At 49.2% G+C, this 12,500-nt stretch overlaps 1 protein-coding gene across 1 annotated transcript in view; it reads right to left on the bottom strand.

Moving 5' to 3' along the window:
* cdh24b (cadherin 24, type 2b) overlaps positions 1-12,500 on the bottom strand; it is a 111,743-nt gene that overhangs the window by 43,915 nt on the left and 55,328 nt on the right. The window contains exons 4-5 of the mRNA XM_086172590.1: positions 5,535-5,654; positions 3,892-4,059 (exon numbers count right to left, since the gene is read on the bottom strand). Of these exons, the coding sequence (XP_086028716.1) occupies positions 3,892-4,059; positions 5,535-5,654 (288 nt within the window). The remainder of the gene's footprint in view (positions 1-3,891; positions 4,060-5,534; positions 5,655-12,500) is intronic.

Genomic DNA, 12,500 nt, shown 5'->3' with positions numbered 1-12,500 from the left:
CCTCCTTCACGCTTTGCTGATCTCAGCCTGAAACTCTCTCCCATGCATCCTAAAAAGAGTCGCCGCTTTTGTGTGCCGGTCGGACCGATGGCCGCCGCCGGGGGCCGTCCGTCATCTTCTGGCGCCGTCGGTGTGCACATTAGCCGTGCCGTTTAGCCGTAGCCATTAGGTCGCGGGGGCCGCTTGATGAGACAGGAAGCGAGGCGGCGTCTGCTCGCGTGGCCGGCCGGCCGCGGAAGGACGCTTAAAGTCTGCGCTTAACAGCCCCCCCCCCCCCCGAATCGGCTTTATTTAACACGTTAATATTGCATGAGGCGGCATTTATAATTCAAAACGCTGTTTGAAGAGGCGCGGGCGGCCATTATTAACCCCGGGGGCGGGGCTAATCGCCCGACTGTGGGCAGAGCGCTTCATTAGCCGTAGCGGCGGTTTATGGTCATGGAGTCGGGGGGGGGAAGGGGAGTGTTTGTCTGCAGGAGATGATAGAGTCCATCTCCTCCTCGCCGTGCGACGCCAGATTGGACCGATTCGCTCAACACGCCATTGATCTGGCGTGGGGGGGGCGGGGAGTAAAAGTAGGATAAAAAGGCTTTTAATCCCGCCTGCGAACTCGCCCGCCGTCCGCCAGCTTTGGAGATCAAACCGGACTTTCATGGAATCCAATGCCGGATTGGTGCTTTTTGGACCCGCGGCGGTTTGTCCGCCGCCAGCGCCGCCGCCGCCGCAGCCAATCGGCCGCCACCTCCGCCGGGGAGGGGAGGGGGGGAGGACAGCCGCCATCGCTCAGCTGTGAAATCTGGATTTCCCGCCGTTGGGACAAAACAGAAACTGGATTTACTCATGTTTTTCAATCCTGCACCGATGCGTGCCAGGTGTGTGTGTTTCTGCACGCGTGTGTGTGTGTGTGTGTGTGTGTGTGTGTGTGTGGTCGGCCAAGGGGTGAGAGGTCAAACTGCAGATCCCTCCCCTCCAATCAGGTTCTATTTAATCCCATACAAGCGTATACTTGAACTCATCATCACACACATGCTTCCTGTTCCTGCACGCACACACACACACACACACACACACACACACACACACATTAGCACTATTGATCCCACACCCAACTCCTCCTCCTCGTCGCTCTTTGTTCTCCTCCTCTTCTCTCTCCACGGTTCATTTTCACTAAGGGACATAATACCCTCATTATGTGTGTGTGTGTGTGTGTGTGTGTGTGTGTGTGTGTGTGTGTGTGCGTTCGCGTGCTCGCCCGCCGTGCTTCCTCTAAGCCTCATCCTCGCCCCCCTCCCCCCTTTGTCTTACTCCTCTGGCAACTTTATCATGAGGGGGTTCTCCACACACACACACACACACACACACACACACACACACACACACAAACACACACACTTACTGTACATTCACCGCCAATCCCTCTCTCTCTCTCTCTCTCTCTCTAAATCTCTGCTACAGCAGCCATTCCTTTCCGGAGGAATGAATCAGTCATATTTACGAGAAGGCCATCTCCTCTTCTTCTTCTTCTTCTTCCTCCCCGGCGTTAAAACCACACCAATCTTTCCGTGCGCTGCCCGTGCACTCGTCCATCATCTCCTCATGCAGGTGAGGGGGGGGGGGGGGTGTCTGGGATAAGCCCCGCCCCCTCCCCCTTCCGGCGCCGATCGTCAATCCTACTCATTGATCGGCGCAATTTTCCCGGCCGTGAGAGAGCGAGATCCGACGAAAAAATTATGATTACGGCGCGAAATAAACACAGCGGGTCGATGGACGGCTCTGCTGAGGCGCTCCGAGGAGGAGGAGGAGCTCAGGCTGGAAACCAGGACCTGGAGGTCGGCGTTCGGATGAAAACCGCCAGGATCGGCCAATCGGGCGCCTCCGAGGCGTTATTCCCCTGTTTGGGGTCGTCTGAGGGGGAAGGGGCGGGGCTTAACCTGGGCGGGTCACCTGTCAATCACAGGTGCAACCAATCACACGGACGGATGATTTAAGGATATGCTGATGGGTTTTGGATCGTGGGAGGAACCTGAAGATGGTGAACCCAGGAAGGAGAACATGGAGACCTCACATGTGGGGAACCCATGAAGAAGAACCTGGTGAGAACCCAGGAAGGAGAACATGCAGAACCCAAACAGGGGGAACCCATGCAGGAGAACCTGGGGACCCAAAACCTAGGCTTGAGAACCAAGGTACAAGAACCTGGTGAGAACCCAGGAAGGAGAACATGGAGACCTCACATGTAGGGAACCCATGAAGCAGAACCTGGCGAGAATCCAGGAAGGAGAACGTGGAGACCCCTAACCTAGGCTGGAGAACCCAGATACAAGAACCTTGTGAAAACCCAGGAAGAGGAACATGGAGACCCCAAACCTAGGCTGGAGAACCCATGCAGGAGAACCTGGTGAGAACCTAGGAAGGAAAACATGGAGACCTCACATGTGAGGAACCGATGAAGCAGAACCTGGTGAGAACCCAGGAAGGAGAACATGGAGACCCCAAACCAAGGCTGGAGAACCCAGGTGCGAGAACCTGGTGAGAACCCAGGAAGGAGAACATGGAGACCCCAAACCAAGGCTGGAGAACCCTGGTACGAGAACCTGGTGAGAACCCAGGAAGGAGAACATGGAGACCTCACATGTGGGGAACCGATGAAGCAGAACCTGGTGAGAACCCAGGAAGGAGAACCCTGCTTCTCCACCTGCTTCTGACCTGGAAGCCACCGAGGCCGTGTGTTTGGAGGAACCCTGGTGGTTCCACCGTGGAGAACTGTCCTCCGGCGTTATTATGGGATGCAGAAGAACCCGCCAGGAACCCGTCAGCCGAGGAGTGACATTTCTGGGGGAAGAAACTTATAAATAGCCGATTTCCCGCCGGTACGTTGAAGATGATCAGCGGCGTTCCGAAAAAATGAAAAATGTCCGCTCCGCCCACGTGCACGTGCACGCCGCCGCCGCCGCCGACTTCATTCATCGTCACAAAAAAAAAAAAGTTTGATAATGAGGCCCGGAGGACGGAGCGCGGGGGAAGGTGTGTGTGTGTGTGTGTGTGTGTGTGTGTGCGCTGGAAATAGCACGCCTTTTCTCACTCGACACTAAAATAACAGACATAAAGGCAGTCTGTGTCGCCCCCACACACACACACACACACACACACACCCACACACACTCATGGTACAGTCAGATCTGTGAGGCTCCGCCCCCACGTGGGAGAATCAGCCAATGAAAAGGCGGTATGGACTTTAGGGGACAAGGGGGCGGGACTACAGGATGCTGAGTTATAGGCCTGGATACTGGAGCGTGTGCGTGTGTGTGTGTGTGTGTGTGTGTGTGTGTGTGTGTGTGTGTGTGTGTGTGTGTGTGTGTAAGCGTTCACAGTGCGTACACAAACACACACACACACCTTGTCACTCAGCTGCCTGTTGTTACAAAGTAAAAGACAATCAGCCAATCAGGAGCCTTCCAGCAATATCACTTCCTGATTGGTAGATTTTATCATAACTTCCTGTTTACACTGTTTTGGCCCTGAGAGAAACCTTTCATAATAATCAATTAATCAATGAATTACTGACTACAAGCATCCAGGTGGGATTAATGTTGATCAGGGTTTGTTATAGATTCCCGATCGACCCCTATGGATCCTATTGATTACCGTCTTTTTTTTTTCTGATGTGATTTTGAATAGAAATCAAATTCTTGCATGATCAATCCACCTTTTTAGCAAACACACTCGCATACACACACACACACACACACACACACACTCATCAGAAGATACTTCAAGTACATATAATAATACTCGTGACTTTTAACTGTTTTGTTAGATTAATTTTGAAACCAATATAATCACTCAGTGTATGTGTGTGTGTGTGTGAGTGTGTGTGTGTGTGTGACTGACTCTGTGTGAAGCGCGGTGGGTTGTCATTGACGTCGCTGAGCTTAACGGTGACGGTGGTGGTCCCGGACAGACCGCCCAGATGGCCCCCCATGTCTTTGGCCTGGAGCACCACCAGGTACTGGTCCTGGGTCTCGCGGTCCATGTCGGGCACGGCCGTGCGTAGGATGCCTGGAGAACACACACACACACACACACAGGTGTGTTTCATGGGTTCAAAGAAAGAACACGTCTATATTTTTGCCGTGCACCATCACCTGCACGCCACTGAAAGGGTTTCCTGATCAATATTGATGCCGGAGCGGCTGCAGCCAAACCGGAGCTGTAATAAAAATCCCCCCCCCGTTCTGGCACGTACCACTTCCCCCTCTTTGGCTCGGACCACTCTCATCTAAAATTCAAATGTACATCCGTGCACTTAATAAAAAAGACGGAACAGTAAAATCACATTAGCCTCCCGCTTCATCTTTTTAAAGTCTTGCCTCTTCTTACGACCGCTAATGTTAGCGCGCTAATGTTAGCCGCAGCCAGACCGGAGTCGCTCCATTTAATATAAATAAAAAAAAAAAAAGGGAATTGTCTTCAACGCGTCACTGTTTTTGCGTCATTTAACCGAATAAAATGATTAAATACCATTTTTATAATTCTCTTATTTGTTGATCGTGCCGGGATCCCGGCCGACAACTCCGCCCATTTTCATTTAAAAAAATTGAAATAAATAACACGAATGAATAAATAACATAAATAAAAAGTAATCAGCAGCATCCCGTGCTGGGCTCAAATATATATATTTCTTAGTCGCGATCAATCGGAGCGGTCGTCCCGCAGAGACGCCGCGACCTTTCATTAATGAGTTATTAACGTGGACGGCGGCGGATCTGAGGCGCGGCGGCGTTCACGGAGCCGCCGGGGAAGCGAACGCTGAACGGAAAGGTCACCGGTTTATCTCCCGCACCCCCTCCTCCGGCCCGCATATGTTATACACGTGTTATTACAAATGTTAATATTACAGCTTATTGGCCTCCGCTGAGATGACCTCGATTTTGGACTTCCTGTCGCGTCGGATTACGGCGAGAACGTCCGCGTCTTCCACGCATTGACAGGACGCGAAAGGAAGGGCCCTGACCTTTGACCTCTCGGGGAGGGGGAGGGGCCACCGGAAGAGGAGGAGGAGGAGGACCGCCTGTCAATCAAACCTAAGAGGAAGGTGATTGCCATCTGGGATTGTACCCCCTCAAAACTCAAGCCGACAATCACACACACACACACACGCACACACACACACACACGCACGCACACACACACACAATTCCCACCCGAGATATAATAACTGGAGAAGAGACAGGGTGTGAAAAAAGGATGGGAAAAAGTGTGACAAGAGAAGGTGTGAACGGTTATAGTTAGGAGGTGCATGTGTGTGTGTGTGTGTGTGTGTGTGTGTGTGTGTGTGTGTGTGTAAGGGACAGGGGCATCTGCAGTTTTAATGCGCCTGTGTTTGCATGCTCATCCACACCTCCGTGTGTGTGTGTGTGTGTTTATACCTGGACAACTTCGGGGCAGATTTGTCATCCAGCAGTGTGTGTGCATATATATATATATATATATATATGAGTGTGTGTTTGTGTGTGTGTGTCACACACACTCACCTGTCTGGGGGTCCACAGAGAAGTACTGCTGCCCCTGCACGAGTGTGTACACCAGCTTGGCGCTGTTCCCATACGTCGGGTCATCCGCATCAGTCGCAGTCACCTGGATTATGGACGTGCCTGTCAACACACACACACACACACACACACACACACACACACACACACACACGGTCAAAACCAGGAAGTGGAGAAAATACAGCGACACTTTAAGTGCATGAGATGGTTTTATATCCTCCCCCCTTCCTCCCCCTGTGCTTTTTCAATCTCCTTCCAGTGATGGTGTGGCAAATACTTTATTCAGCTCTAACACACACACACACATATTCTTACCTGTCTGTGTGTGTGTGTGTGTGTGGAGGGGAGGGTGCGGTAAACATTTTCATGCATATGGCTGCTGTTTAGGAGGTGAAGGGCAAAGAAATTGATGGTAGAAAAAGAAGAAGAAGAAGAAGGGGATTTGTGTGGTGCAGCTGCTGCTTTATATTTGATCAAAGACCCCGACGGTATCAGGAAGAGGTGTGTGTGTGTGTGTGTACGTGCTTGTGTGTGTGTACGTGCTTGTGTGTGTGTCTGTGTGTGTGTCTGTGTGTGTGTATGTTAGGGCAAAGATGTCAAGGAAGCCTTAGGATCATCCCACCGTTGATCCATTACAGGCAGTCAAGAATCACAGGGATTATTGACAGTGTGTGTGTGTGTGTGTGTGTGTGTGTGTGTGTGTGTGTGTGTGTGTGTATGAGAGACAGAGATAAAGAAAGACGCCGTTCTGCATTCAAATGAATACAAACTAGTTTTAAATCAAATGACTGACTCTTGGGGACCTAGCAAGTACATTGCTCGCTAAGCTAACCAACTTTACCAGCTAAATAGCTTAGCGGGCTAACGGGCAGGCGGACCCGTGGCGTCCGTAGCGCGCCTGCGTCAAAAGCCATCAAGCAGCGAGTCGGGACGGCTCCCCCTCTCTCTCGGCTCCTCGGCGGCGACATGAATTCATGAGACGATGTTGTCGTCATGGCGACGGCGTCTCCAGGTTAAGCGGATAATTATCGGTAACAGCGAGCCCCAGCGGATAACCATGCACCGCTAACATATCCAGGACATTAGCATCATGTTACGCTAGCGGACACACACTAAAGCGGCCATGTTGAATTCAGGAGCGCTCGGTTCATGCAAGACGGCGTAGAAACATGGCCGCCAGGCACGAGGATGCAGGCGGCGGCGTTTTAGCTCGCTTTAGCTTAGCCGTCACAGTCACGGCGCCGGCGTCATGCATTGTTTGCGGCAGGCGGGGAAGGTGGGAGGGGGTTTAACAAGCAAAGAACGGCCCGGCATGGCGGATGCGAAGCTCTTCCGGAGCTTTCCGCATCACGGCGTCTCCCTCGCTCTCTCGCCGCAACATCATCTTTATCTTCACCGTCTCGACAGCTGCAGAAACTAATCAGGCTCAAGGTTCAAACGGTCTGGGTGGTGGTGATGATGATGGGGCTGCGGGAGGAGCGGCTGATGCAACAGGTGCAGAACGGAGGGTAGAAAAAAAAAAACAAAAACAGAAGCGATTGGTATGCAGCCCGCCGGCCGCCGACACACTCCGCGAGGATCGAATATTCACGGCGTCGCGCGCACATCTGGCCACGAGAAGGCAGGCTCGGGGCCGGAGGGAGCTCATCACGGCTGTGATGAACACAATATTGATGAGTTTCCTCGCAACTCCTTCATCTCGGGGGCGAAGCTGTAATTGAATGTGTTAATTTATGCGCTATTACTGTGTTATTACTGCATTATTACTGTGTTATTACTGTGCTATTAATACGCCGTCTCTTTAGACTCAACTCAAAGTACGACCGATGACATTGTTGAAGATCAGGGTTCGTTCTTGGAGGTTCTGGCAACGTGACCCGCTCCTCTCAACCCCCCCCCCCCCAACTACGACGTCTTACTTCCTTCCACCTCCATAGCAGAGGTGGTAGGTTGTCACTTTTGCACGTCTGTCACTTTTGTGCAGGCGGTTTTATATTCTCTCTCGCCTGAGGGCACTTACAAACTTGCTTTTCTATAATTGTTCCAAAAGATTTAAATAAAATAAAATGAAAAAAGTTAAGGAAAAGACATAAAGTGAAAGTGAAACAAATAAAAACAAATGAAAAAATGAAATGAAAGCAAATGAAATTCAAGCATACTTAAGTTAAAAAACTGTAATATCAAAATACATATCAAAAGTCATTATGTATGTATATATATATATATATATATAAAAAACAAAAGTCATGATATGTGTGTATATATATATATATATATACATAACAAAAGTCATGATGTGTGTGTGTATATATATATATATATATATATATATATACATTATCTATTATTTATTATTATCATTATTATTATTATTTATTATTTATGATTCATTACATTATACATATTTAATTTATTTTTTTATTCTATTTTATTTTTATTAAGACAAAAATAAATATATATATACATATATACACACATCATGACTTCTGTTTTATATATGTATATATATATATATATATATATATATATATATATATATATATATATATAATATATTTTGTCTTAATAAAAATAACACAAAATAAAAAAAAATTAATTAAATTAAATTAAGCAGGTTGATTTGCATGTGGTGACCCCTGAAGGAAGAAGCCAAAAGGAGAAGAATAAAACAAAATAAAGCAGAATTAAGTAAAGTTTAATTTAAGTAGAATAATATAATTCAACCCAAATTCAAACAAAATTTAAAACGAAATTGCATAGAATGGATTGAAATTAAATTAAATTAAACAAATCAAGCACACACAACTGTTGAAAACGTGAACTAAAAATAAAAATATCCACGACCAAAATAATCCAGGTGCAGAAAAGGAGAACCCTCTCACAATAACAACAGCTATATGACAGTAATTACGCTGCAATAACGGCGCCCTCTGCATCCCCTTTGTAATTATAAGCCGCAGATAAAAACAAACAAACTCTGCTTTTTCCGAATAATAATAGCCTCCGTTGTTTTATCAACAGCACAAATGGCCTCATCTGTCTGCCGGGCAGCGGCATTGACACCGCTATTAAAAATCCTTCGTAGGGCAAACGCCACTTTACCTTCCTCGCCGCCGCCAGCGCGCGCTGGATCGCTGTGTTTTTTGGCAAGACTCTTCCAGGAACTACATTTACATCACCATCAAAACAGGAAGCAAACAGGAAGTAGCAGGACTCACTTAGCGCGTTGGCTGACAGGGATCACGTCACTCTAAACCTGAAACAATACACTTGAGGAAAACGTGCTAACCCGTTTGAACCGCTGATACGGCATTAGCTAAACGACAAGATGTTTATTTTTGTTTGTTTTGAAAGGCGCCGCAATGGAGGAAGACTAATCTTCTACAAGGTCTCCTGTTGTCTCCAAATCTTCAACACAAACAGAAGCGACGTTCCCTCTGATTCGCTATTGCTAATTCTATTTGCGATTGCTAATAAATGCGAATTCGCTTCGCTATTGCATATGTATGTTTAAACACGACGTGCGAATGATACGTTGTCTGTATCTGTAGCCCTGTGATGGTAAGCCCCGCCTCCTGGATGCTAAGCCCCGCCTACTGGATGCTTAGCCCCGCCTCCTGACCGCTGCCAGCTAGGTTTAGCTCCGCCTCCCGCCCGCAGGACAAACGGCATAGACAATGAACGAACGAATGAATAATTACAGTCAGCCCCGATTACTTCCGCTTATTTTGAAACGCTGTTTTTCGGAGCCCGATTTGGAAAAGAGATGTTAATCTCGCCTCGTCTGTCGACTTAATAAAGATTACATTCCGAAAATAAAAAAGAAAGAAAAAAGAAGCCGTGTCTTGTGAAGTTACGTTTTGTAGAATTCATCTCGCAGATGCGTGCCGCCGCGATATCGGCGCGAAGCGAACAAACGGCGCCAATCAGTCACGAGACCCCTTTACAAAACGCCACATTTTGACGGTCAGCGCCGCCGCCGCCTCCGCCGCCATCGCTCCCTTTGATTCCAGATCAGAGGGGAGAGGGAGAGCGGCGCTGTTTTGTTTTGAAAGAATCGGGCCGCCGGAAAAAAAAAAAACAAAACAAAAGATGGCGGGCCATCTTTTGTTTTGTTTTTTCGGCGCTCTCGTCGCCTCTTTGGAGGCGTCCGGACGGCGGCGAGCCTCGGCGCTAACAAAGCAGACTCACCCTTGAATTTGCCCCGCGGGGGTTTCGGTTCCGGAAATTACGGCCACCAAAATAAAAGCGCCGTCCCTCAGGTGGACCACATCTTTATTCAACGTCCGGACGAATCATGAATCCTTAATAAAGTCCTTAAAGTGTTTCCACTCCTTGTTCTGCCTCAAAGAAAAAGTTCCCCTTTATTCCTCTGTCATTTCAGGGGGATTTTATTTCTTTAAAGTAAAATCTGACACTTCCTGCCTGAAGGAGGAACTTTTACTTTATTTTATTTATTCATTTTGCCGCTCATTCAAAGCCAGGGAACGGGCGGGCGTAAACCTGCTCCGCTGACTTCTTGAGTGCGTGACTGGGCAGAGAAAGAAATAAAAACTATAAAACCTGGTTTATGGGCCAGGATTTGAAGAAAATAAGGCAATGACACAGAAGCTTCAATGGTCTGCGCAGAGCGGGACTGGGAAGAGCCTTGGGGATGCTAACGTAGCAATGCTAACGTCGGCCGAGCTGTATGCGAGCATTAGATAGGCCAGGATCTTGACGTCCTAGTTGGCGAGCGGGACAGTAGCTCTTTAGCAGCTTCCTTGAGTCATATGACATGACAGGCGGGAACAAGGCAGCGTGATTGGACGACTTTGGTCATTTTTTGGACGCCACGCCGTAGAGGACCCTGTTTGGAGTATGGCTTCTCCAGGAGAGGTGCAATCTGTCCTTTTACAGTTAGCATTTGGTGTCCATGAGTTGGAGCCGCATTCAAGGATGGCCAGTATCTTGATGGGCTACATCCTTTAGGGTACTGATGGTACGTCCTAGTTGGCGAGCGGGACAGTAGCTCTTTAGCAGCTTCCTTGAGTCACATGACATGGCAGGCGGGAACAAGGCAGCGTGATTGGACGACTTTGGTCATTTTTTGACGCTGCGACGTAGAGGACCCTGTTTGGAGTACGGCTCCTCTAGGAGAAGTTGTAGGGGTGGAGTTTTCTGGTGTAGGTGCCGTCGGTCCTTCTGGCAAGGGCAGCATTTGGTGTCCATGAGTAGTAACCGCAAGTGCTGAAGGCCAGTATCTTGATGGACTGCATCCTTTAGGGTACTGATGGGACCTCCAAGTCGGTGAGCACGACAGTAGCTTTCTAGCAGCTTCCTTGAGTCGTATGACACAACGAACGACAAAAAGGTGACAAGATTGGACGACTTTGGTCATTTTTTGGTGATGTACCGTAGAGAACCCCATTTGGAGTACGGCTCCTCCAGGAGAAGTTGTATGGCTGGAGTATTCTGGTGTAGGTGCCGTCCGTCCTTCTGGTACAGGTCGCATTTAGTGTCCATGAGTTGGAGGCTAATCAGAGGATCTTTTATTGTGATCGTAGTCCTCTCCAGGTACTGGAACAAGATTCGCGCCGTCACTTGCGGAGTTTATTTGTACCCAATTACTGATGAATTTAGGAGGCCAGTGCTTTGGTGTTCTACTCCACCTAGGAGATCTCAAGGCTCATTTCTGCTCACCTTGCGCACATACACAGGTATGTCCATTCCAAACATTGTCAAAGGTCACCGGCTACATACACCACATGCTTTGCATGGGTTGTTTACCGATGCATCCACTAATGAGCAGCTCAGAGCTCACTTCTGAGTTCCGTGGAGACACAGACGGAGGTGGCGCGGTAGAAGCTGTCGGTCTGGACGTCTATTAAATCCACGGCATTCGACTCCGTCGTTGTTCCGACGCCATGTTGTCTTTTCGTGTTCGCTTTAATGAGCCCTTAAGCAGCACCGCTACGGTCCACTCAGAGGGCAGCAACAGATGGAAAGCAGCCGTCGGGTAGGAGCCGTGCCCGGGTAGCGCTAACTTCTGCCAGATTCGGGCCTTCGGACCATCTGAATCAGAGATGGCGGTTCGAAGAGCGAGAAAAATAATGACCGGGAAAAGATGGAGAAAAGATCTCTTTGGTGGAGCGCACCAATTAAACGTGAACTCTAAGGGTCGGCGTATCTCCTTCTTCCTTTTCGTCCAGCGGTCGCCGCAGCCAATCAGCTGCCTCCATCTAACCCTTCCTTTCACAAAAACTACCTCCATGTCCTCTTTCCCAGCACTCCCAGATCTCCTCTCATGGTCTTCAGCTTCAAACCTCAGCGTCCTTCTACCCGGATCTTCACCATCCCACCTCCGTCCTCGTCCAAACCATCTCAGTCTAACTTTATTTACGGATCCTCTTCAACCTCGTCACTACCAAAAAGAAGCCAAACATCTCGGCTTCCTTCTTTTTCCTCGGTGTCTCTAAACCAGACCTAGATGGGGTCATTGAGGAAGCGAAGAGGTGAGATGGTGCAACTCGGCCTCCGAACCAGGGCCGGCGTCAGCCGCAAAGGTCGCTGCTTTGCTCATCCTCCGGGTGAAATTCGCCTGATTCAAACCGAGAATCACGAATGTGGAAAGGAAAAAAATAAATAGAGATGTGGAAGGGAGAATGAGAGCCCCTCCGGCCTGGAAAATAACACCGCCGCTCCCGCGGAGCCAGAAGGAGCCGTCGGCTGATTGATTCCCGGAGTCTTCGCCTGTCCTTCGCTAGCGCGCTCTTGGAAGCGACTTCAGAATACGAGCCCCGGCGGAAAGATCCGGCGGCAGGGCTCGGGTTTGATTACCACGTGCGCGACACAAGGTCGCGAGCGGGGGGGACGCGGTGGACTGAAAAGGGAAGGTTAGCTTTTGCGGCTAACGGCGTGAATCTCCGCCTGGGAGACGGGCGACCTTGGCGAATTCCGTGTCGTATC

This window comes from Fistularia commersonii, chromosome 25 (assembly GCF_037954325.1).
Source record: "Fistularia commersonii isolate RoL2024-O1a breed Wild chromosome 25, RoL_Fcom_v1.0, whole genome shotgun sequence".
Lineage (NCBI taxonomy): Eukaryota > Metazoa > Chordata > Actinopteri > Syngnathiformes > Fistulariidae > Fistularia > Fistularia commersonii.
Note: the sequence above shows the minus strand (reverse complement) of the source record. Positions and strands in the feature narration are given on the sequence as shown.